Source organism: Octopus sinensis, linkage group LG16 (assembly GCF_006345805.1).
Source record: "Octopus sinensis linkage group LG16, ASM634580v1, whole genome shotgun sequence".
NCBI lineage: Eukaryota > Metazoa > Mollusca > Cephalopoda > Octopoda > Octopodidae > Octopus > Octopus sinensis.
In genome coordinates this window covers 56720105-56747865 of record NC_043012.1, presented here as the reverse complement: position 1 = coordinate 56747865, position 27761 = coordinate 56720105, and the positions used below count along the sequence as shown (strand labels likewise).

Here is a 27761-nt window from a genome sequence, read left to right as displayed (position 1 = left end):
AAATTTGGGGACAAGAATTATTCAAAACTTATCGACTGCAGCACTAAACTGGAAATTTATCTTAGTGAACCCCAGAGGGATGAAAGGCAGCATTCAGATTTGAACTCAGAACATAACATTTACCAACATTCTGACAATTGTGCCATTTTGCTCATTCTCTTTTCTCTTTTGTTCTCTTTTACTTGTAGCATGGAAGGTGTTTATAAGCCATTTAAGAAACACACAAAAACCGTTAGATTCACTTCAGCATTTAAATTTAATTTGTCAAAATATTTTCGTCGCTTTGAGACCACGACCTGTTCACTGACAAAATTTTGTGCTGCATGGCATTGGTTGTCAAGCAATGTTGGGGAGACAAACACAGACACACAAACATATACACTACACACACACATATACATATATATATACACCTATATACAACGGGCTTCTTTCAGTTTCCATCTACCAAATCCACTCACAAGGCTCTGGCCGGCCCAAGGCTTTAGTAGAAGACACTTGCACAAGGTGCCACGTAGTGGGACTGAACCCAGAGTCATGTGGTTGGTAAGCAAGCTACTTACCACACAGCCACTCCTACGCCATTCTAATGATGATGTCTTCATTAATTTATTACATTTCACAACTCTTACTGTCTTCATATTCAAACAGGAAAAGTAAACAAAATTTGTGGCTTCACTGTATTTCAGGAGGGTCATTGTGCTAATAATAGACTCACACATTGATTCTGTTTCACTTCTTTTATAATTATTTGTTAATTTAAGATAGTCATTAGCTCACAGGACAAAATGCTTAGTGACCACTGAGACCAACTTTACCTTTGATCATTTCAGGATTGGTGAAATAAGTACCAGTTGAGTACTGGGTTGATGCAATCAACAAGTCCCCTCCCTTTGGTGAGAGGGAAATTTTCTACATGGCACCAGCATGGACACTTTTTTATGGCACCAGCACAGGAGCTTTTATGTGGCACCACCACCAGCGCTTTTACATGGCACCAGCATGGGTGTTTTAATATGGCACAGGAGATTTTACATGGCGTCACCACCAGCACTTCTATGTGGCACCAGCATGGGCACTTTTTATGGCACCAGCACAAGAGCTTTTATGTGGCACCACCACCAGTGCTTTTACATGGTACTGGCATTGGTGCTTTTACATGGCACTGGTAGGGGCAGTTTTATGAGGCACTGACACAGGTGCTTTTACATGGCACCAGCACCCATGAGCCCACAAGATTAGGACTACTCAGCTGTGAGAGGGATTTAGAGGACATCCTTATATGAATGGACAGTCATGATTCTACTTAGCTCGGCATGTCAATCAATGAATATTCACTCTATGCACTGACTGATTCATAGGTCCTGTTCTACTCACCAAAAATTAAGTTACTGAATGCACCAGGAGTGTATATTCTGGATTGCTAGGTGTGTGCCACACACCTATTGAAAATGGCAAATTCATTATAAATATTAATCCTACTCAGTAATTTAATCTCAAATCTTAATGGAAAACTTTTGTTATAACCCTGCTTGAAATATGATAGCATACCCAATACAACAACCAACATATGCTACTGGAATGTACAAATGTAAATACTGCAGTGTGGTAAATAAAATAATTTGGAAACAGATCTTAGTGCAGTAATTAGCAACACACACAACATAACAGTCTAGTCAAGCTGATATGAGAATAGCAAAAGGAGAAGCTAGCACTAACAACCATAAAACACTAGTTATCTACAGGAGCAAAAGATGACGAGATACAAGTTCTTGGCAACAGATTCCTTTTCACACATTTTCATCATGGTCGTTGTTGAGACTTCCCTCAGTTCCTGAACTGCTGCTCTTTTCCATCAAATTGGGATGAAGGTGTTGCACCTGAAGAAAGGAAAAAACTCTATGAGATATAGTGTGTCCACTATCTAAATTATACATATATATATAGTTAATCCAAACATGAAAACACAAAGAGAAAACACAACAACGCGAGGACGTGGAACAAGTATAGTGTTATTGGACGCTCAGGAAAGGAAAGAAAGAAGGAGGATTTAACGTTTTGATTAGAGCTCTTCATCAGAAACATAGAAAAGGAAAGATCCAAGGAAGGGAAGACTGAGAAAAAAAAATCGCCAATGAATAGCAGGAAGGGAATGGGTGATATATATATACAGGGAGCGATGGATAAATTGTCACCATTTTATATGTTTTAATTTCACACATGCACATTGTTTGCTTTTGACTGTGTCAACTACACAGTATAGTAGGGTCAGTTGGGCACCAACTGTGAGAAAAACAGAACCGTAACGCAATTCACTCTGCCAGAAATTTGGAAACGATATGCTGTACTGTTTGGCATTCATGCCAGAAGCTTCAATACAAAGATTTGAGAGTTTTGGGGTGTCAATCTGAGGACATGTACCGAGAGTGATAAAAATCAAACATCCAGTCAACATCATGGTGTTTGGCGTGATCACTAGTGATGGCGACATTATGCCTCCATTCATCTTCCCATTCATCTCAACATGGAGCCTACATCAAGTGCCTGGAGGAGTAATTCCCTGGGTCAAGAGGACAGCTGCTGGAAGACTGTTATGTCTGGCAACAGGACTCTGCACCATGCCACACAAGCAGGAGAACCCAGTCATGGCTGTTAGACAAGTTCTGAAATTACCTCTAACATTTGGCTACTTAACTCCCCAGACTGCAACCCCCTTGATTATTATGTGTGGGGTGCTGTTGAGCAAGAGACCAATAAAATTCCTTCTAACACCAAAGATGAACCGAAGGCAAAGATTATGGCAGCATTTGCCAACATAAACAAGGAGACCGTTCAGAAAAATTGCAGAAGATTCCGAAGTCATCTGGAGAATGTGGTTGAAGCCAGTGGTGATTTTATTCAATAAATTTACTGTTTAGTATTTCAAAGTATTTTTATGTAATTTTGATAAATATATCTGTCAAAATGAGATGTCAGTGTTATTTTCATTTTTGCGTAATTTAGACAACAGTTTATTCACTGCACCCTGTATATTGCTTAGGCACTGTGAGACAAATAATATGGCATAGAACTCAATATACACAAGCTTCTGAACGAAGCATTAGTTGGGTGCAGAGTAATAATAAGGAAAGAGTGGGCAAAGAAATAACAAGATAATCTACAAGCTAATGAAGTTCATAAGATGACTGGCTCGGTTATTCCTTTGTCAACTCTTTTCTTATATATATATATATATATAATCAAAATAAGCAACAAGGATATCCAGAGGTAATGCAGTACAATCGTTTCATGCAATTCCAATTAATAGAACAATGCAATCATTTCATTACATCAATTTAAAATGTAGAGCAATCTTCAGCTGCACAAAAACATAGGATTTAATTAAGTTAGGAGGACACATTAGTATATTTTTACCCTAAATCTCCAAGAGGATAAGGAGATAGACAAAGAACATGTTTTACCAAGAACATCGCATATATATATATACCGGAGTAAGCACATAAATGTGAAACAAGGTGGGGAAAAATAGTACTTGAATGCCGGAGGTATAGCAATATGCTTTATTATTAAAGCTGCAAAACTATCACAAAATCTGCTACTCAGAGTTTCACATTCCTGTTCATCTGACAGTTGTGATTAAACAAATGGGACTGTGAAATTCTGGGTAGCAGTTTTTTTGTGATGTTTTTGTGATGTTTCTGCAGTTTTAATAAATAAAAGTATAAATATATGTATATATATTACAGAGATGTATTTGTATAGCAAGTGACTTGATATAGGATCCTGTACTAAAGCAAAGACAATTGTAGTGTGGAAGATGTTTATAAGCCATTTAAGAGCACACAAAAAGCCATTAGATTCACTTCAACATTTTAATTTAATTTGTGCCAAAATATTTTCATCACTTTGAAACCACGACTGGTTTCCAAGCAACAAAAATATTTTGACACAAATTAAATTTAAATACACACACACACACACACATATATATATATATATATATATGTAAGTATATATATATGTATGTGTGTATATCTATCTATATATATATATATATATATATATATATATATATATATTCTTTTACTCTTTTACTTGTTTCAGTCATTTGACTGTGGCCATCCTGGAGCACCGCCTTTAAAGTAAAAACATAAAACATCCAGACAGTTAGGTGATACAATAAAGGGACAACAAAACATCCAGACAGACGATACAAAGAAAACAAGAACAGGTCATTCGAAGCTTTCCTCAATCGAGTTCCAGATTATCTTTGCAATTCTGGCTGGTTATACTCGAGATTGCTCCAATCTGGCCAGCCTCTAGGAAAAACTAAGCTAAGAGTACTAGATTCCTTGGAAGAAAGCAGTGAATGTATTTGAAAACAAGGATGGTAAAAAAAACGGAGACATGATACACAAATACAAATAACAGGACATTAACAATGGGTGTCTTTCGACTAAGGATGAATTAAATTAAGCTGGTGTGTGTGGAAGTAAAGCCTTATGGCAGGGACCCGTTTTTTTCCATCTGTCTGGATGTTTTGTTGTCTCTTCTTAGTATCACCTAACTGTCTGGATGTTTTGCGTTTTTGTCCCATTTTTGTACTTTTTATATATAAAAATATAGTGGCATACATACCACTTTGGTCTCTTATATGTAAGTATATATATATATATATCAACACCAATATCAATATCAAATGGAAATTGTAGTTGCGACACTTGTGCCGGCGGCACATAAAAAGCACCATCCCAACGTGGCCAATGCCAGCGCTGCCCTGACTGGCTTCTGTGCTGGTGGCACATAAAAAGCACCATCCCAACATGGCCAATGCCAGCGCTGCCTTGACTGGCTTCCGTGCTGGTAGCACATAAAAAGCACCATCCCAACGTGACCAATGCCAGCGCTGCCTTGACTGGCTTCTGTGCTGGTGGCACTTAAAAAGCACCAACCAATTGTGGCCGCTGCCAGCCTCCCTGGCACGTAAAAAGCATCCACTACACTCACGGAGTGGTTGGCGTTAGGAAGGGCATCAAGCTGTAGAAATACTGCGAGATCAGACTGGAGCCTGGTGCAGCCTCCTGGCTTCCCAGACCCCGGTCAAACCTTCCAACCCTTGCTAGCATGGAAAACGGACATTAAACGAGGATGATGATGATATATATATATATATATACATATCAACAAATAAAAGATAGATATATATATAAGCAACTAAAAGATAAAAATTCATATATGTATACCATTTATCTTTTATTTGTTTCAGTCATCAGATTGTGGCCATGCTGGGGCATGGCTGTGAAGGGTTTTTAGTTGGACAAGTTAACCCCAGTACTTATTTTTTAAAAACTTGGTGCTATTCTACTGGTTTCTTCTGCCAAACAACTAAGTTAGAGAGATTTAAACAAATCAATACTGGTTGTCAAACAGTGGTGGGGAACAAACACAAAGGCAATGCACACGTACACAAACATACATCATACATACACACATCAATACATGCACACATACACAAATATACATCATACATACACACATCAATACATGCACACATACACAAATATACATCATACATACACACATCAATACATGCACACATACACAAACATACACCATACATACACACATCAATACATGCACACATACACAAATATACATCATACATACACACATCAATACATGCACACATACACAAATATACATCATACATACACACATCAATACATGCACACATACACAAATATACATCATACATACACACATCAATACATGCACACATACACAAATATACATCATACATACACACATCAATACATGCACACATACACAAATATACATCATACATACACACATCAATACATGCACACACACACAAACATACACCATACATAGATATATGTATGGCGCAGGAGTGGCTGTGTGGTAAGTAGCTTGTTTACCAACCACATGGTTCCGGGTTCAGTCCCACTGCGTGGCACCTTGGGCAAGTGTCTTCTGCTATAGCCTCGGGCCGACCAAAGCCTTGTGAGTGGATTTGGTAGACGGAAACTGAAAAGAAGCCCGTTGTATATATGTATATATATATATATGCGTGTTTGTGTTTGTCCCCCTAGCATTGCTTGACAACCGATGCTGGTGTGTTTATGTCCCCGTCACTTAGCAGTTCGGCAAAAAGAGACCGATAGAATAAGTACTGGGCTTACAAAAGAATAAGTCCCGGGGTCGAGTTGCTTGATTAAAGGCGGTGCTCCAGCATGGCCGCAGTCAAATGACTGAAACAAGTAAAAGAGAGTAAAGAGATATATCATACGTGTCTGCCAGGCTGCTTTCAGTTTTTGTCTTGCAAATTCACTCACAAGGCTCTGGTCAGTCCAGGACTATAGTAGAAGATATTTACCCAACATGCTCCACTGTGAGACTGAATCCAGACCCATGTTGCTGTGAAGCAAACTTCTTATTTCCTTATTGTCCACAAGGGGCTAAACACAGAGGGGACAAACAAGGACAGACAAAGGGATTAAGTCGATTACATTGATCCCAGTGCGTAACTGATACTTAAAAGGATGAAAGGCAAAATCGACCTCAGCAGAATTTGAACTCAGAACATAACGACAGACAAAATACCGCTAAGTATTTTGTCTGTAAGAAGCAAAATTCTTACCACACAGCCACACCTATCATCATCATCATCATCATCATTGCCATCATCATTTAGAATCTGTTTCCCATGTTGATAATGGTTGGACAGTTTGACAAGATGCAACAAGCTATAGAGCTCCATCAGGCTCCGATGTCAAGAAGGACAAAATGCCGCTAAGCATTTTGCCTGGCATGCTAATGATTCTGCCAGCTTGTGGCATCCAAATATTAGTTGATTGTTTTTGTAATGTTGCCAGATCCTTTGGTCTAACAATCAGCTTGAAGAAGACAGGTCTTGCATCAGACAGCAACTGAAGTGGAGGCGCAATGGCCCAGTGGTTAGGGCAGCGGACTCACAGTCGTAAGAATGCAGTTTCGATTCCTAGACCAGGCATTGTGAGTGTCTATTGAGCAAAAACACCTAAGCTCTACAAGGCTCCGGTGGGACTGCGTGGGTGAACCCCGCTGTACTCTTTCACCACAACTTTCTCTCACTCTTTCTTCCTACTTCTGCCACAAAGCAGAGGAACCATGGTGTAACCCACTATGGTGTGGTAAAACTTTCAGACCCTAGTCTAGATAGTGAATCCTCTGTACCCCAGGATGGTTCAGCTCTCCACCCGTTAAAAGCCACCGTTTACGGAATGAGGATAACAACGTAGCTTTCGCGCCTGTGCAACTGCCAGTCTATTGTGTGTGGTGGGTGGATCTTCAAGTTGCCACATGCATTCTTAGTAGCTTAGAGTAGGCTTGAATTAGAGATTATTCTTTGTGGCTAATGGCGTGAGTCCTGTTTGGAAGAAGAAGAAGAAGAAGAAGAAGACAACGGCAACAACAACTGAACATCCAAAACAGGATTCTATTGTCATGGTAGACAACATCCATCTAAATGCTGTTTCCAAATTCTGCTACCTGGGAAGTATCCTGTCAAACAATGTCCAACTGAACAAAGAGATAATCCAGTAATTATTTGGGTTGGGCTCAGCTTTCATGAGATTCCAGCCAAAACTGTGCAAAAATCATGTCGTCTTCCAAGCCACAACGATAAAAGTTCACCAAGCAGTTATGCTTAACTCTCTTCTGTATGGCTGTGAAATATTGGCATACTACAGGAGCCATGTCAAACATCTAGATTCATTCCATCTTCATGGCCTTCTTTCAATTTGCAACATCAAATGGCAGGACAAAATCCCCAAAACAGAGGTTCTTACAAGATGTGACATTCTAAGTATTGAGAGTTTCCATACCAAAATGCAATTGATGTTGGTTGAGCATGTGATATGCATGGAAAGCACTCACTTACCAAAATCCTCTTCAATGGTCAGCTTAGCTCAGGTACCAGGTACCAAGGCCAACCACTGCTCTGCTATAATGGCATTCTCAAAATTTGTTTGAAAACATGTGAGATAAACCTGAAGTCTCAGGAATAGGTAGCACTGAATAGAGCTCAGTGGAGAAGCTCTTGCTACCAAGCCATCTCCAACTTTGAGGTAGCCAGGATCAACATCCTGGAAGAGGTGAGAATATTTACTATTCTTATACAGGGATGTTGTTGACAGCAACTTTGAAGTTTTGACCAGCTAAGCTAAGCTATCATCAGACTGCCAAATCTTAGCTCTCAGAATCTTTATTATTCTTGTATAAGAAAGATAAATTTGCACTTTACAAAAGTATAGAGTAACCCATCAGATGAATGTAAAATTGTTTTTATTATAACTGAACATAAAAACAAGTATTGATATACACATAATATATATATATATGACCAAATCCAAGCTTCTCTGCTAGTTGTTCAACAGTTATAATGGGATTTTGTTCCACCAGGGTTTGCAGGACGTCCTTGAGATCTACAGATCTTCCAGGGCATGGCTTGACTTCTAGGCTGTAGTTTCTGGAACCACTGTTGACACTGGTTTACACTTATTGTCTGATCCCCATATACTGCATTAATATTCCTTGCACTTTCCGTTGCATTATTGCCTTTATTGAACTCATAAAGCAGAATGTGCCAAATATGATCCTTTGTCACTTCCATTATACCTTTGCAAAAATAGCTGTTAAAATCGAACTGCACTCATCAAAAGAATAAGTAAAGGTAAAATTACTACCTGCTTTCTATAACAAGTTGATGCAGGTAGTTTATCCAGTCCCCCTCCACCTTTTAGTTCATGCGATTGAAAAAACCCGGATCCATGTGTGTGTGTATACAATGGGCTTCTTTCTGTTTCTGCCCACAAAATCCACTCATAGGGCTTTGATCAGCCCAAAGCTATAGTAGAAGACACTTGCCCAAGGTGCCATGCAGTGGGATTGAACACAGAACCATGTTGTTGGGAAGCAAGCTTCTTATCACGCAGTCACGCTTGTGCCTTATATATAGGTACTTATATGTATGTGTGTGAGTGTATACATATATAAGTATGATTTTCTTTGAGACTTGTTTAAGTTCTAAACAGAGTTTAAGCTGGTTGCTAACAAAGTGTCAAAACTACCTTAAGGGGTACATGTGTCTGTGGAGTGCTCAGCCACTTGCACGTTCATTTCACGAGCAGGCTGTTCCGTTGATCAGATCAACTGGAACCCTCGTCATCGTCGTAACCGACGGAGTTCCACATGTATGTATGTATTTGTATCTCTGCTTGTCCCCCACCTCACCATCGCTTGATAACCGATGTTGGTGTGTTTATGTCCCCGTAATTTAGCGGTTCGACAAGAGACTGATACAATAAGTTCTAGGCTTACAAAGAATAAATCATGGGTCGATTTGTAAAGGCGGTGTTCCAGCATGGCCGCAGTCAAATGACTGAAAAAGTAAAAGAATATATATATATTAAGTTAATATTTGCTTTTATGTTCATTTATAATAAATACAATATGACATTAACTTGATGCAGAATACAAATTTGGGCGAACCTTCGGTATAGGTACACACGTGACTCTGTTTACATTTCTGAAGATAACAGAAACCCTTTTCTCCCACCCCTAACCCTACCCACCCTCATATATATAAAAAAAACATTTTCTTGAAATGTATCCGGTACTTCCGGTACTTATACCGAAGTTACGCCCAAATTTATCATTCTTAATGTTTATAGTGACTTCGAAGTTTCGGCCTGTCATGCCATCGTTGGACTGTCATATGCATACACATATAGATCTTTTATACACACAACGGATGCTGGTCTAGTTTCACCCTGGGTGAAATGCAGTTAGGTTATAATGGCAAAACCGGAAAGCAGAAACTCGGAATAGTAACTCACGCAGACTGAGTTTTGAACACACATACACACAAACACAAAACGTGGTGAGTAAGGGAAACTCCGGCAAGACTAGACCGGGTGACCCGGTTTCGATTTACCATTGAATCAAGCTCACTTCATCTACGTTGGAAAAGCTTGAACGTTACAATATTGCATTCCACCCTACGCTCCTTTAAGAGTGATGCTTAGCCTTGTCAAAATATTTTTTTTTTAATTAACAAAACGAAAATAGCCAAAGAAATATTGAAAATAGTGAAAAGAAAAGTTGTGCGGATTATTTGAAACTGATAAAGCGCAAAGAGTGACGTGTAGTGCCCTCTATGTATGCTGTTGAGAAAGGGTAGGTAACTGGTGGCTTCGTTGCTGATAATTTACCATTTCATTGTGACAGTCGGCGGCGATACTGTCATGATGATCAGTGTCGTCGTTAAATATAACAAGGAATAAGAAATTGCAAACTAAAGAAGGATCTGTTTAACCGAACCAATTGCAAATATATAATAATAACGAAGTGGATTTCTTGACATGGAAAAATATGCTTTGTCAGAGAGAAATAGATATATATTTTTTTTATATATAGGTGCTATCTGATATAAGTTTTCGTTTTTGCTCAACATCTTTGTTTTCACTTTTAATGTTTCTATAGATTCTTTGTACGATCTCTCTCTTTTCCTTTCTCTCTCTCCCTCCTCTCTCTCTCTCTCTCTCTCTTTACGTACAATAATACCGCTGCATGACACGCGCACTTTCATTCAGAAAATACACGAACAAAACTATTTTACGCTATCATGAATCAGGTTATATCACATTCCCTAAACATTTGGAAAGCAACTCTGAACTACAGTGTAACTAAGTTGAAACGGACACCTACCTCGCTTCTGCGTTGAAGACTGGAATAATTGATGTCGACTTCTCATCAAGGATTTACTATCTCTTTATCTTTCTCGTCCATTATTGTTAGACTTGGACAAAACTATTCCGGCATTGATGCTTTTCCAGCTGGACAATACTCTCTTGGTCGAAGATGGTCAACATTCGGTGAGTGTTGTCGCACAAGAATTGACACAGCGTCAGCTAGTTAACATAACAAGCCTCAATGGGTCTTCGGCTTCTTCGTTTCTATTGTTTTCTAGAATCCCGTCCCGTGCCAATAACACCCGGCACTCACACCAAGTGCCTGCCTCAACCCGTCTTCCATCTGACACTACAGAAGCGAAACTACTCATGGATGTACGATGTTCCCCGGGAGATTTACTTGGACCACTGGGTCTCTTCGTGCAAGCCTTACTGGCTTTCCTTGCTTTCACCACACTCATAGGTAAAATGATTTTTTAAAATTTTACGCACAACATACGCGCTTTATTGTTTTCTTTTCTTTTCCCCTAAACAGTTAAAAATAATAATAATAATCTTTGCTTCTCACACAATGAATGATTGAGAAAATATGTGTTCAGCTACCTGGAACAAAGTTTATATATATATATATATAATATATATATATATATATATATATATATATATATATATATATATATATATATATATATATGTATGAGTAGTTGAACAATAGAAACTGACAATTAATTTATCACGATTTGTGTCGGCGAAAAGTAACACAAATAGTTACAACAATGGAATAAAATTTATTTTATTGTATGTACTTATTAGTGTAATATTTAAATTTTACCTACAAAAACATACAAATTTTAGATATACAAGACTTTTTCCTTTGATTACCCGAATGATTGAAAATTTGGTTTGCTTTCTTTTCTTTTTTTTTTCATTTTGATATCTCCTTTCTGTGTGTAACTAAATGAAAAAAGAAAACTGTTGTTTTTAAAAAAATAGTTTATAGAAATTATAGCTAAATTTTTCTCACTTTAATAGCCAGTACAAGCCAACATCTTTTTGTGTTTTGCATGCAAAACTTAAGGGCTACCCACCCATACCTCAGATACATTATTTAATAAGTCCACTTCAACTCATCCAGAATTAATCTTTCGTTCACTAATCCTATTTTTATTTATTTCTATAGCCATTCCAATTACCCCTAGACTTTAGGTCACAAAATCGATTTCTTAAATGTTTTCAATGAAAAAGAAAATAGAAAAGGAAAGAAAAAGCAGCGGTAGAATATAATCGAATTAGTGTAATCAAGTACCATTGTTACTTAGGTACAGCTTTGTCTGAAACACTGTTGCCCGTCTATTCTATACCTATCTGCCCATCACAAACTCCTTCTGTAACAATATAATGCACGTGGATCTCTTATTGCTCTGACTTTATAAAACTTTTGTAGTTTTCCTTTCCAAAGGTAAAAGTGTTCATTGATTTTAATACAAACAACTAAAGCGAGCAGTGAACCGTTATCGATCTGATCATCTCTCTACACATGTAACGAACAGCACGTATATATAACATAACATGCTTGCTGACTCTTTATCTTCTATTGCGTATTTTATTAGCACATGGCCCCTCTCTTTCTCTATCTCCCTCAAATGGCTTCAATCAGAACTTTACATATTCTTAGATAACACAGGAGTTCTAGATTTTCATTTATAAGCTTAATTAGTATCCATTTGCTGTTGTCATGATTGTTGTTTGACCCCAGACCACGTAACTACACCCCATGTCAACTCTGATCTTGCAGACCTTACGATCACAGGCATTCCAGCCGTGACTGTACTGTCTTTTGGATTCCTTCCAAAGTCGGCGTATATTTGTGACCACGTTATCCAATGTCATGTTGTTGTGTTTTTAGGTTGTGGTTTGAGGAAGATTGGCTGCTATTTCTAACAGACTGAAGCTTCCTTGTTAGTTCCTTTAAAGTCTAATGAGGTTTACTTTTTTTTATTTATTGAAATATTTTCCGAACTCTTTGTTTAAACATTAAATTCGGTTTTTCTACGTCTTTTTAGAACATAAATCAATTCTTTTTTTTCTTACGTAGTCAAAGCAGTCGAAACATTAATTCTGTATAGATCGTTGGTGGTTTGCCTAATCAAGAGCGCCTGTTTTTAGTTAATGTCTTCGACACTGGAATTCTTCGTTTTAGCCAAAGAACTTTAACGAAAATGTGGAGGCGACGTAGTTTCCTTTGACTATGAAGAATTAGGGTAATTTATGTTGTTACTATATCAAATTTTATTAATATTCAATTATCCTTGAAATTTTATCTACAAAATAAACACAAACATTGACAGACTCGCTTAATATTTTTAATGTTCCGTCTAGAAATTTTAATATTTTCGATAATAAAAAAAAAATGTTTCTTCACGAACAATTCATTTGGTTTTACACAAAAAGAAAGAAAATCTCAAATTTTGCATAGTTACTGGGAGGTGATAAAAGTCTTGTAATTTATTTTAGGTCTTTAGAGGCAAAACGCGTTGGTTATCTATTCTGTATATTTTTGTATGTTCATAAAAATTCTACGAACTTTCCAGCTCGTCTTTGGTGTCCTTAGACTCATGATAATGATGATGATCATCATCGGTTACACTTAGTCACATAGTTAATGTGGTTTAATCCTCGGGTCATCTCGAACTGATATGATCTAAAGCGGGTCAGCTATGACCATCTGATGTTTTATCCAATGTGTCCTTCCTTTCCTAAGACGGTAGGATGTAATAAGAAGGAAAAATTTACCTGCTCTCTCTAGCAGGTCGCGTTACCATATAGTATCTCCCTTGTTTGCTTGCATTCTATATAGGTTTTACTGCTGCTGCTGTTTAACCCGAGGTGAACAACACTGGTCGAGCAGACTCATGATCAAAAACATTCCCAGTGTAACCATTTATCCTTTTTCTCTTCTTATTTTCCAGACTTTATATATCTAGTATTACATTATCTTATGAAGCATTTTAAAAAGACGGTAGGCTGTGAATTATAGGAGGTTTAGCTGTTATTTCTAGCATTTTTATTTACTCATAAAACCTTTTCCTTACATTAAAATACTTTTCCTTGATGTAACTATTTCCATTTCTCTCTCTTGATGTAACTATTTCCCGTTCTCTCCTAGTAATACTCAGCTGTATGTGCTTCGTTCTAGGTGCCTCTTTAGGAGGTTTAGCTGTTATTTCTAGCATTTTTATTTACTCATAGAACCTTTTCCTTACATTAAAATACTTTTCCTTGATGTAACTATTTCCATTTCTCTCTCTTGATGTAACTATTTCCCGTTCTCCCCTAGTAATACTCAGCTGTATGTGCTTCGTTCTAGGTGCCTCATTAGTTTCATAAGTATTTCCTCTTACCACTGTTATTTACTGCCAGTCAGCCAACAAGGATATTTCATGAAAGACTACGAGTTTCTTAAACTTCTTTCAGCAAGCATCATGTAGAAAAGAAAGGCCTTCACGCAATCGAGCGACCTGCTCTAATTTGAGAGCGCCAAGTCAAACAATCTCAGTCTCTCATATCAAACAGCATCTGCTCTATAAAAAAAAAAAAAAAAACGATTTTCCCTTAAAAAGGAATACACTGCATTAATGTAGTCCTAGATACACTAAGCTTGAATGTCTTTGATCTTAGGCCTTTTTTCAGTCAGGGCTGACTTCGAACTTCTACTACTACTACCACTACTATTTATCCTAATTCTTTACATATTTTTCTCCCATCATAAAATCTTCGCCCGTTCCTTAATAACGACAACAGAAACTTTTAATTCATAACTAATGTCTACATTAGATAAGAACACGGAATCAAGGGATAAAAAAACAAAAATAAATAAAAGAATTGGAATATTTTCGTGGGGGGAAAAAAATTCTTTCGGAATCGTAATTCCATTTGCATGAAACACAGTAATATGATATGCACGCATTCTTTTTCTCTCCTTCTTTCTGTGTTTCTTCTCTGTGTATCTTTCTGTTGAAGAGCGTAGGCTCGAAACGTTAAAGACTTGTTTTATTTATATTTCCTGAGCGCCATACTAATACAATTGTTTGTTTGTATTCCACCTGCCTTCGTCTTTTGTTTATTTCCGTAAACCTGCCTTCGTCTTTTGTCTATTTTCATAAAGCTTCCCGTTATATATATATATATATATATATATATATATATATATATATATATATATTCTGTTTCCTTTTCCTTCGCAATAATATTCTATTATAGCTCCGCGGTGTAATTCCTTGTATTGTTGTCCTTGTGTCAACTATAGAAATTACTTATTGAGTTCAAATCCTGCTGAGGTCAACTTTGCTTTTTATCCTTTTGCTGGGGGGGAGGTCGATAAAATAAAATACCAGTCAAGTAGTGGGGGACAATGGCATCGATTCCCTTAAAATTGCTGGCCTTGTGCCAAAATTTGAAAGTATAATAATAATCGTTATTATTATTACATACAAATGCGGCGAGCTGGAAGTACCGTTGGCATGCCGGACAAAATGCTTAGCGACATTTCGTCCGTCTTTGCGTTCTGAGTTCAAATTCCGCCGAGATCGACTTTGCCTTTCATTCTTTCGGGGTCCATGATATAAGTACTGGGGTTGATGTAATCGACTTCTTTCGATATTGCTGGCTCTGTGCCAAAATGAGACATTATTATTAGTATTATTACGTTCACATATATAAATAATACATCTGTGTGTAGACATATATCTGTATGTGTATAATGTACTTGTATATATATTTTATATGTGTACGTGTGTGTATATGAATATGTGTTGGTATATGCATTTATGTATAACAACAACGCAAAAAAATTTAACCCTACTTCAAACGACTTACGGGGGAAAAAAATCATCGTTGGCCGTCAACTCTAAACCCAGGTTGGACTTATCCTAACCGAGCAGACGTATAACAAGAGGTCCTGACATAACCCTGTGATTTTACCTTTTCTTTTTCACAGACACTATGTATCTGGTAACCGCATTATCTCAATGTGTCCTTCCTTATTTAAAATACTAGAGTGTGATTTCAGGAATATTTAACTGCTGTTTTTAGCAGGTCAATGCAGCCACCTAGACATAGAGTAAAATGGTAATTAAATTATGCTGTAGAGCCATAAAAATCGTTGTTGTTCTTATATTTTCCTCTTGCTGTTTTCAGTTTGGCAAGATATCTATATGATCTAAAGATATTAAAGATAAGACACTTTCTTCCGAGTAGTCATATTGACTGTATACACAAATATTTATATTATTATATTGACTTGGTTATTTTTGTTACAATAGTTACATAATTTACTTAACATCATTCTTTGGCTGTTTATTTACCATGTAGTCTTTGAAATTAGATCAATCTGTATCTTCTGTGTTGTCTGGAGGAGATGTCAATACCTTTTACAAGTGGAAATGAAAACTATTTGAAACACTAGCGTACCTGTGTCATCAAAAACTGCTGACAGTTTTATTAATGATAGAAAATGGTGGATCAAAACAATGGGAGAGGGCTATTGCTAAATGTCAGCAATTGAGTAAATAAACATTACACTCTTTTACTCTTTGTAGTGTGGCCATGCTGGAGCACCGCCTTTAGTTGAGCAAATCGACCCCAGGACTTATTCTTTGTAAGCCTAGTACTTATTCTATCCTATCGGTCTCTTTTGCCAAACCACTAAGTTACGGGGGACGTAAACACTCCAGCATCGGTTGTCAAGCGATGTTAGGGGGACAAACACAGACACACAAACAAATACACACGCACATACATATATATATACATATATACGACGAGCTTCTTTCAGTTTCCGTCTACCAAATCCACTCACAAGTGTTTGGTCGGCCCGAGGCTATAGTAGAAGACACTTGCCTAAGGTGTAGTGCCGTGGGACTGAACCTGAAAATATGTTTCGTAAGCAAGCTACTTACCACGCAGCCATTCCTATGTCTATGTTGAATTGAAGCACAGTTGTAATGTCTTGGTTGAAAATATCATTACCCTCGTAATATATATGAAACCCCTACTTTTGCATCCTCTCATGGATCAGACAGATTTCATACAGCCAACCCCCCCCATCACCGACCCTTACCTCTTTCCAAGTAAGGTAATATTTCACCATACCCAAACATGATCCTGTGGAAGATTGAATACCTCTTGCATGACAGCAACACTTGCTTACCACTATTTCCTAATGTCAAGGCAATGAGACTGTAAAACTTAAATGCTACATGCGCAATGATACTTTGAAAGCAAAAGAGTTTGATATTTAATTTCATATATATTAATATGCATGTGATATTGATAAAATAAATAGTAGGCGTAGGAGTGGCTGTGTGGTAAGTAGCTTGCTTACCAACCACATAGTTCCAGGTTCAGTCCCACTGCGTGGCACCTTGGGCAAGTGTCTTCTACTATAGCCTCGGGCCGACCAAGGCCTTGTGAGTGGATTTGGTAGACGGAAACTGAAAGAAGTCTGTCGTATATATGTATATATATGTGTGTGTGTGTATTTGTGTGTCTGTGTTTGTCCCCGCTGACATCATTGGACAACCGATGCTAGTGTGTTTATGTCCCCGTCATGTAGCGGTTTGGCAAAAGAGACCGATAGAATAAGTACTAGGCTTACAAAGAATAAGTCCTGGGGTCGATTTGCTCGACTAAATGTGGTGCTCCAGCATGGCCACAGTCAAATGACTGAAACAAGTAAAAGAGTACAATAAAATTTTATTTCCATTTTGATTAAAATACCAAAGAAATTAAGAACAAAACATCTCATTACATTTCACCCGCATTTACCATTTCTGATTATCGCCTACTCCTACTTAGTTTACTGTTTTAGTTTCCTTCTGCTAGCAGAATTATCTTTGAAATACAAAAATACAAATAACAATTAAGTTGAGATGCTCTTGGATAATTTAGAAAGCTATTTTATTAAGCATTTTGAGACAAATGCAAAAAATAAACAGAACAACCCCCATCTCATGTTGAATTTAAAAAGAATAAATCTTGTGAATTGAACAAATTCAACAGCTTCAAACACTAGAATGTTACTCACAAAAAAAAGTGTTTTATCTTCTATATAATATAAAGCTGAAGTTGTCTTTGTGTGTGGCAGGTTTGGTAGCCTTCAACTAACACTATCTCCTCCGAGACCCTGCAGCTGACCAAAATTGAGAGTATGATAGAAGAAGGCTTGCTCTTCATTCCGTAGAAGAAATAATTCAAATCGGACCATGTTAAGACCAAAAATTATTTACATCAAAAAGGTGCTTTTTTTCTATGAAAATCCCTATTTTTTTTACTGCTGTGTCGCCATTTTTCGGTGTATTTCAACCAGAAAAATATTCACTTAAAGAGAATAACAAGCTACATAATGCAAAATTTTTACTTTTCAAAAATTCCAATTCTAAAGGGTTGAAAAGAAAACAAACCTGAGCAATGCTGGGCTATACTGTTAGTATATGTATATATATATATATATATCTTCATCATCATCAGTTAACATCCTCTTTCCATGCTGGCATGGGTTGAATGGTTTGATAAGGGCTGGCCAGGCAGAAAACTGCACTAGGCTTCACTGTCTGTTTTGGCATGGTTTTTACAGCTGGATGCCCTTCCTAACACCAACCACCCCACTGAGTGTACTCAGTGCTTTTTACATGGCACACTCACACAAAGACACATAGCATATTATATATATATATATTGATGAAAAACCAGCAACTACATTAACCAAGATGTTACTCTTGTTGTCATTAATTAAGGTGTCATTAATTGAGGTGATTTAATGCTTCAATTATCATATTTTTATGCAAACAATATACTTTCAATTACAAACTTTATGGAGATGAATTATTATTAGAGATGACATGATATTTGTAAAAATAATGAACAATAATGGTGCCAGCTCCCTTTTTCAAATTTTTTCACCATTTCCAAAACCTCCAACCAACCCTACATTGTAATCTCTTTCTAAATAGATATAATAAATATATTCTACTACTGAAGCCTGGTGCAGCTTTCCTGCTTGCCAGCTCTGGTCCAACTGTCCAACCCATGCCAGCATGGACAACGGATGATAAATGATGATGACTTTCTCAATAAAACTCATTCCCATATGGAACTCACTCTTTAGAAAAGAGTTATTTTTTGCTGGTGCAGGAAACAGCCATAAACTCACGTTATTTGTCAGGTCTTTGCAGTCACAGCATATCTCCAGAGATCTCGGTCTTTCGTCATTGCCTCTGTGAGGCCCAACATTCGATGGTCATGCTTGACCACCTCATCCCATGTCTTCCTGGGTCTACATCTACCCCGGATTCCTTCAACTGTTTGGGAGTGGCACTTCTTCACACATCTCTCCTCATCCATCCGTAGTACATGACCATACCAGCGCAGACGTCTCTCTTGCACACCACATCCAATACTTCTTATGTCCAGCATTTCTCTCAGGGCGCTTACACTCTGTCGTGTGTGCACATTGACATTGCACATCCAGTGAAGCATGCTAGCTTCATTTCTTTCAAGCCTACATATGTCCTTTGCAGTCACAGCCCATGTTTCACTACCGTGAAGCATGGTATTTCGCACACATGCGTCGTATAATCTACCTTTCACTCTGAGTGAGAGACCCTTTGTTACCAGTAGGGGTAGAAGCTTTCTAAACTTTGCCCAGAATATTCGTATTCTAGTAGTGACACTCTCTGAGCATCCACCTCCACTACTAACTTGGTCACCTAGGTAGCAGAAACTAACAACTACTTCTAGTTTCTCCCCCTGGAGTGTGATGGAATCTGTTTTCTGAGTATCTGCGGTGTCTATTTCCCCTGTGCATCTGCAGCACACAAAAGCGATCTTCTCGGTTAATTTTCTTTTGATGTTGCTGCACCTCTTGTGCATCCATATCTTACACTGGGTATCCAAATTCTTTTAAAGGCTCACCACTGACTGATCATTCAACCCTGCCACTCATTGTCCTATCAAGATGATATATATAACTCTAGTTCTCTGTAGCTATTGGATTTGTTGTGTATATAAACAGATTGGTTGCTTGTTTCTTTGGGATCGGTCAAAGTGATGCCGACAACACTGATGAGAATGCAATAATGCTCGACAATTGATTAAAGCTGTTCACAATTTTTTTCAGTCTGCAGAGAAATAATTAAATAGATTTGCCCTATTTGAATATTTACTATGCAGTTTACACATACACATGTGTATGAAAGCCATGCCAAAACAGACACAGAAGTCTGGTGCAGGCTTCTGCCTAGTCAGCTCCCGTCAAACCGTTCAACTCATGCCAACATGGAAGGCGGACATTAAACAGTGATGATGATATATGTTTGTGTGTGTGTGTAAAGTTTTATGGCTTTTTAAAAAATTATTTTGGAGTATATATTGAACAAAAATGTAAACAATGGCAATAAAAATTAGTTAAAAAGCATATACACTTCCTCAATTACATACCATAACAGAATATCAATATTTCCCTTTAAAATTGTTTAAGACAGCTCAACAACACTGTAGGGTCCAGATCAATACAATTTCCTGAGACCCCCTTTAAACACAATTACAACCTACATAGATTTCCATTGGATCCCTAGACCCCTTGTGCCTCTTGCAAGTGTTCAGTGTGCTCATACCTTGAAATGGCTCTGGGGCGATGGCAAGACTGAGTTATTAAAACAGTTAAGCGCTCTCAAAGCATCATGCTATACTCTCGCTAGGACACGAAATATTAGAAATCTGGAAAATATAGTTCATCAGAGTTATTTTTGTAATCACTGTCAATACCCACATTTGTTTTATCTGACAGCTGTGTTGATTTCTTACATTGGCGAGAGGCCCACATGTATAAGGAAGGAGTGTACAGTCAATTGATTTGACTCTTAATGTCAAGACTATCACTCGTTGGAAGACATAAAGGGCTGTCTTGAATGTAACTACTGTGAAGCTCTCTAATATTGTTGTTATTGTTGTGTGTGGCTTGGAAAAGGAACAGCAACACCGATGGCTTTTTGCAGGATTTCCGAGACTGGTGTAAGAAAGAGAGGAAGATCTTAAATTTTCTCAACCAGAGACATGAATGAAATACTTACAGCATAGTGTAACTGCACTTAAATCAACCAAGGTTCATTGAGATAGTGGTGTTAAACTAGGATTAAGTCTAGCAACACGTTTCATCTGCTAACTCTCATATTTCACCGATTTGGACATTGTTAACACATCAGTTGATAAAATCAAATGGCCTTAACTAGCCGTAAACATTGAAATCTTTATCTTTGGAATCTATCATTTCCTTTTAGTAAAGATTGATCAACAGTAAAAGCAGCTAAAGAAGGAAAAGAAAAGCGGAAATCAAAATAAAAGCTAGATTTTTATTTAGACTGTTATTTTTGATTTCCCAGTTGTATTCTGATAACTTTCTTAACATATATTGTTTTATTTCACTTTATTTTTATTAAGAAAGTAAACTCATTCAGAATAGAGATTTGTTTTTAAGGGGTCTCTCAAACTACTACAAGAACAATGTATACATAGTCTTAAAGAAACAAATTATGCATAATTTATCTTGGACTACATTGCCCTATGTTTGTAAAATATATAAAGATGGGATTGTCATTGCTGGAGTGCCTTTCATTACAGGTCTATTCAGTGAGGACTAACCTACACTATACTATACAAGTCAGAGTATCAGATGTCTAGACATTTCTGTATAGGAAGCTGCTGCTGCTGATGTTGTTGTTGTTGTTTAACCCTGGGTTAGCTCTGGCTGAACAGGCTTATGATTGAATGCAGTCCAGATAGGATTACCACATCTCTTTGTATGTTTAAACCTACATTAGCCATTTTTTTTTCCTTCAAAAAAAAAAAAAGATATTAGGAATGTGATTTGAGGAAGACTAGACTGTTGCTTCTGGAAGATCAAGCAACCATGGTGTAGAGGCTCCCTAGTTGACATGGATAATCAATGGTGTGTGTGTGTGTGCTCAGGATTAATCAGCCGAAATTTGCTATGATGATCCGGTTCCTGACTGAAGATTAAAGGCTTTGAATGACCCATCCGTTTTTTGTGCGTCTCTTTGCGTATTTCACATTCTTGTCCCTTTTTATATAAAATTTTTATACCTATTTATATATATATATATGTGTGTGTGTGTGTGTGTTGGTGTAGATGTGCATATGTTTGTAGTTTGCGCGTGTGTAAATGTAATGAAAGTATGTGGTGAAAAATTTAGTGAATCTAGCACAGAGCAATATTATCATGGTTGCCATGCACTTTAGATTCTCTGTGTACTCTTGGGAAGTAAAACTGTTTTGCATCTCTTACCAAATATGTGTGTGTCATTATCCTTTTTTCTTCATAGCTCAGTTTTAGATACAGAGGGAGAGGACTTGTGTGTGTGAGAGTGAACAATAAAATATGTGTTGTGTTGGCAGTAATACAGGGCGTTACAAGTAGATTATATTAGCTGTGACAGCATTGTGCTCCAGCTGGTTTGTGTCACATCCATTTGTCATCATAGCCCACGGTTGAGTGATGATTTGAAGCTTTAAGTATAATGTTTTTAACCCATTGCCTGTTGACAGATTAAATCAGTCACCCTGTACTTCACCAGTAAACTATTTTAGTAATTGTTGAAGAACAAAGGGCATAGTTGACCTTGGTGGACTTAACTCAGAACAAAATAGACACACACACACACACACAATTTCATTTTTAATAAAAGCCCTATTACACAGCAACTTTTCGTGTCTCTCTAATTACTCAGGAGTCAGATTCTGCTTTTTATCATGTGTTGAATTCTATTCAGCATAAAAGACCAGAATTTTCAACTTGAATCAAATATAACAAAGTCATCCAATTAATACCATTAAGACTATTCTGCAGAGACCTGAATAAGTGGAAATCCGAAGGAACAATCTCTGGTGAATATGGAGGGTAGGGTAACACATCCCAGCTGAGCTGCAGCAATTTTTGTCTGGTTCCCAAAGCATCAAGTGCCAAAAATGTACTTTCTTATCTTCCATTTTAAAGGGTTACAGAATTAACACAGGTTATAGGAACATAAACCTTCTTCCATGAAAAGACAGCTTAAACTGTGCTCTAAATGGAGGTGTAGTCAAATCCTATTTTATGGACTCAACCATGTTCTAAAATAAGTTAAAAGGTAAGCAACTATAAATCGGCATGAACTTTCCGGACAACCTAATATATATTAACATACGTCTTTTATCTTTTGCTAGTTTCAGTCATTAGACTAGTCATGCTGGAGCACTGCCTTGAGGCATTTCAGTCACACTAATCAACCCCTTATTTTCTTTTTAAGCCTGGTACTTTTTGTATCAGTCTCTTTAGCTGAACGGATAAGTTATTGGGGACGTAAATACACCAACACTAGTTGTCAAGCAGTGGGGTGAAACAAACACAAATACACACACACACACACACACACACACATACACATGACAGGCTTCTTTCAGTTTCCATCTACCTAATCCATTGCTGACAAGAATTTGGACAGCCTAAGGTTCCACGTAGTGGGACTGAACCTGGCATCATGTGGTTGGGAAGCAAGCATCTTACCACACAGCATGTCCGTAAGAAATATTATCTCTGGATGATTACCACAGTAAATTGTTTTTCAATGATGTATATGCATAGAATATAGGCACAGAAGTGGATTGTGTGGTAAGTAGCTTGCTTACCAACCACATGGTTCCGGGTTCAGTCCCACTGCATGGCACCTTGGGTAAGTGTCTTCTGCTATAGCCTCGGACTGACCAAAGCCTTGTGAGTGAATTTGGTAGACGGAAACTTAAAGAAGCCCGTCGTATATATTTATATATATGTGTGTCTGTTTGTCCCCCCCCCCCCAACATCGCTTGACAACCGATGCTGGTGTGTTTTCATCCCCGTAACTTAGCGGTTCAGCAAAAAGAGACCAATAGAATAAGTACTAGGCTTACAAAGAATAAGTCCTGGGGTCGATTTGTTCGACTAAAGGCGGTGCTCCAGCATGTCCGCAGTCAAATGACTGAAACAAGTAAAAGAGTAAAGAGAGAAATGTAGTATATAGATGACTATTTTAATTTAATATTCTTTTTCATATTACGGGGTCTTCTTTATAATTTGAAATTTAAAAAAAATAAACATACAATTTTAATTACAATAGAAAAATTAAACAGTACACACTATTAGTTCATATCTGTGCATAGGCAATAAACAACAAGGTCTTAGTCTTCTTAGATGTTCATCAGTGAAAAAGCAGCCAAATTCTGTGGAGAAGTTTATAGCTTAGAGCTATACAGTGTATATGATCTAAAAGCCAGCTAAACAACTCTGTCTTATTTACCTCATGAGTGCATGTACTGGTAAAGTGGGTTGATCTATTGATTTATAATGCACTACACAATAAATTACCTGAAAAATATGTATAATCCGTGTTAATACTATTGTGTTAGATGAGGAAATTCCTCATCTTACCAAAGGACTGTAGAAGCTGTGGACAGCTAGTAAACACCAGGGTTAAACATTGATTTAGGTATATTTGTTACGTCTTTTACCTATGTCAGAAACAGTTATCAATTCAAAACCCATGAAGGTCAGCTTTGCCTTTCATATTTCCAGGGTCAATAAAATAAAGTGCTGGTCAAGTACAGGGTTTGATGTAATCAACTAACCCCTCAAAATTTGCTGACTTTGTGCCTAAATCATCATCATCATTATTATTATTATTATTATTATTATTATTTTTCACAACTTCCTCCTTCCTCACATCATCATCGTTTTTTTTTCGTTTTTTGTACTTTAACCTTTCATTACCATATTTCAATTACCATAAATCCTCGAGTATAGTCCGCCCTTGAGTATAATACGCAAGGGATTTTTAGGGGGCCCGTACCTCTGAAAAACCTGAACCTTGTGTGTAATACACACCCCTTCTCTAATTTGAGTCATGCATAGTTAACCCTTTCATTACTTGTATTTATTTTGAGATGCTCTGTGTTTCTTTCAATTACTTTAAATATAACTAAGAATTTAGTAAAATAACTTAGTTACCATTCAGCTAGTGTTAGGAACATAAATTGTGACTAAGGTTTGGTGGAAGATTTTAATTCAAAACTTATGAAGACAAGACATTTGTACTAAGAGCCAGAGCCGGTTTCAGCCGGGTTGGTAATGAAAGGGTTAATCCAGCAACACCTTGTCGAACAAACACTTCCGTGCATGCTTAATACAATAATGTTCTTCACTGTTATATGGGAATGTAAATGTGTTTGCAAATTGTTTTTGTTACATATTATTCTGTGTTTTGAATACTTTTATTTTAATAAATGTTGCTTACTGCAAGTTATGGATGATTCTTTTATGACTTCATTGCTTTCAGGCTTGGCTTAAGGTATTTTCATACCAGAAATCACAAAATGCATCTGAATAAACATTGCCAGACAGCAAATAGAGACTCGGACATTGCTTAGAATATATTTTTCATTTTTAACCTCGTATATAGTACGCACGAGGGATTTTGACCGTTAAATTTTGGGAAAAAAATGCAGATTATACTTGAAGATTTACGGTAATTCTTAAAATAATGAAGAATTCAGTAAAATAATTTTGCCATTATTAATCCTTTAGCATTCAGTTTACTCTGTAAAAGTTAATACTTATTAATTTGCATTGTTTTGAATTAATTAATGCATTATCTTGTATCTCTGAGATTTCAATGATGTGATTGTATATTTTTAGAATTACATTGTAGGATAGGTGTAAGAGGCCACATTTTGACACTTTGACCATAAAACGATTAGAATCTTTGGGCTGGATATGGCCAGCTTAAATGCTAAAAGATGAAGCTGGTGTTTAGAAACATAGATTCGCATAAATTTTCATTGAAGGTTTCAATTTAAATCACTTTTAAACAAGAAGTTTGTGCCATAGAGCTAAATCTCAGGTGTGTTGATATCAAAAGGACTGAAGTCTGTTTTTCTCCATGCTGGCATGGAATGGGTGGGTCAATAATAAAACCTGTCTCAGTATTGCGTCATTTTGTCAGGCTTGCCCAACACCCTGAGATGTAACTTCAGCACTTTTTCCTAGATTTTTCTTTATCATAGCTACTATTGTTTATGTGGAGGCGCAATGGCCCAGTGGTTAGGGCAGCAGACTTGCCGTTGGAGGATCACAGTTTCGATTCCCAGACCGGGCGTTGTGTGTATTTATTGAGCGAAAACACCTAAAAGCTCAACAAGGCTCCGGCAGGGGTTGGTGGCGACCCCTGTCATACTCTTTCGCCCCAACTTTCTCTCACTCTCTCTTCCTGTTTTTTGAGTAATGCTACGATGGACTGGCATCCCATCCAGCTGGGGGGAAACACATACGCCACAGAAACTGGGAAACCGGGCCCATGAACCTGGCTAGGCTTGAAAAGGGCGAAAAAATAAAGAAAAACTTATTGTTTATAGCACATTTTGGATCTTTTCAGTTTGACCGGCAGTTTTTTAAAATAATTTCCACGTAACTAAACACTTTTAAACTTCATATACTGGTAGAATATGTTTATAAAACATCTTTTTCTCTTGGCTTTATTGAGAAAATTCTATAGTTTGTAAGATATTTGTTGTTTTCTTCATTTTCTGCAATTTCAACCAATTAATGACGTCTGTTGAGGTGAAAACATTCTGTGCCGTATGAATATGTCCCTCGTTTAAGAAACAGATTGGGTTTATTTACATTTCTGAAGAAAAAAAAGATGCCCTTCCCCCCACCCCTAAAACAGATTGAAATGCAATAGATCGATACTAGGGTCATAATTATGGGTGACAATTTCATATGACACCGCTAGAAAAAACTGCTGTTCAAACCGAAAAGATCCCACATTTTTTACCCTATGCTCTTTATCATTTAACAATGTAGTCAGCTCTTCTGCACACATCAGTTGATGCTTATAAAGCACAGTTGCTTTCATATTTTCTTTGTGATGCAAAATAAAGGAAAAAGTGAATTAAACAATTTGGAGAAAATGTAGTGGACTTTTTTTGTGTGTTTGTGTGTAAAATCTGAATTTGATAAGTGTTTTCTTGACACTTCATGGTTGTCATCTGATAGATTATATCTTGGTCTCACATTTGCATAAAATCTCCTATTTCACAGTTTTGCGTCTTTCTCATTTCCAATAATTTTTTTTGTTTGTTTTGTTGTTGATAATAGTCACTTGTTTCGGATCTATACTAGGTAAACTAAGCCACTTATGTATAGTCACAACTATTTACATAACCAACATCATAAAGTACAAAACCTTTCTCCTATGTTTACCAAACAACTGACAGTAGTGATGATAAACCATGTCTAATTGACCTCTTTGTAAGTAAAAGATGATACTGCAAAGTGAACGGTTTATCACTGTTAACATCAGAATTATAATCAGCTTCATCTGAGCATCTGTTCTTTATCAACATCTCACTCTTGTTTCATGTTGTTTAAGCTCAGTTTTCACATTGAAATTTATTCCACTTAGCTTCAACAGACATTGCCAATTCTCAAATGTTATTTGCACACCTCGTATTCTCTTTATCTGCACGTGTCAGCTTAACCCATTCTTTACTCTTTTACTCTCTCTCTTCTTACTCTTTTACTTGTTTCAGTCGTTTGACTGTGGCCATGCTGGAGCACCGCCTTTAGTCGAGCAAATCGACCCCCCAGGACTTATTGTTTGTAAGCCCAGTGCGTATTCTATCGGTCTCTTATGTCGAACCACTAAGTTATGTGGGCCGTAAACACACCAGCATTGGTTAACAAGTGATGGTGGGAACAAACACAGACACAAACATATACGCACACATACATACACATATATATATATATATATATATATATATACATACATACATACATACATATATATATATATACATGCATACATATATATATATATACATATATATATATATATATATATATATATATAACATATATAC

The 27761-nt window shown here is 37.0% G+C and overlaps 1 protein-coding gene across 1 annotated transcript in view; it reads left to right on the top strand.

Annotated features, from left to right (window-relative positions):
* Positions 1–10127: 10127 nt before the first annotated feature.
* LOC115220528 (store-operated calcium entry regulator STIMATE) overlaps positions 10128–27761 on the top strand; it is a 107257-nt gene continuing 89623 nt past the window's right edge. Inside the window, exon 1 of the mRNA XM_029790671.2 lies at positions 10128–11217. Within this exon, the coding sequence (XP_029646531.1) occupies positions 10887–11217 (331 nt within the window). The 5' untranslated portion in view covers positions 10128–10886. The remainder of the gene's footprint in view (positions 11218–27761) is intronic.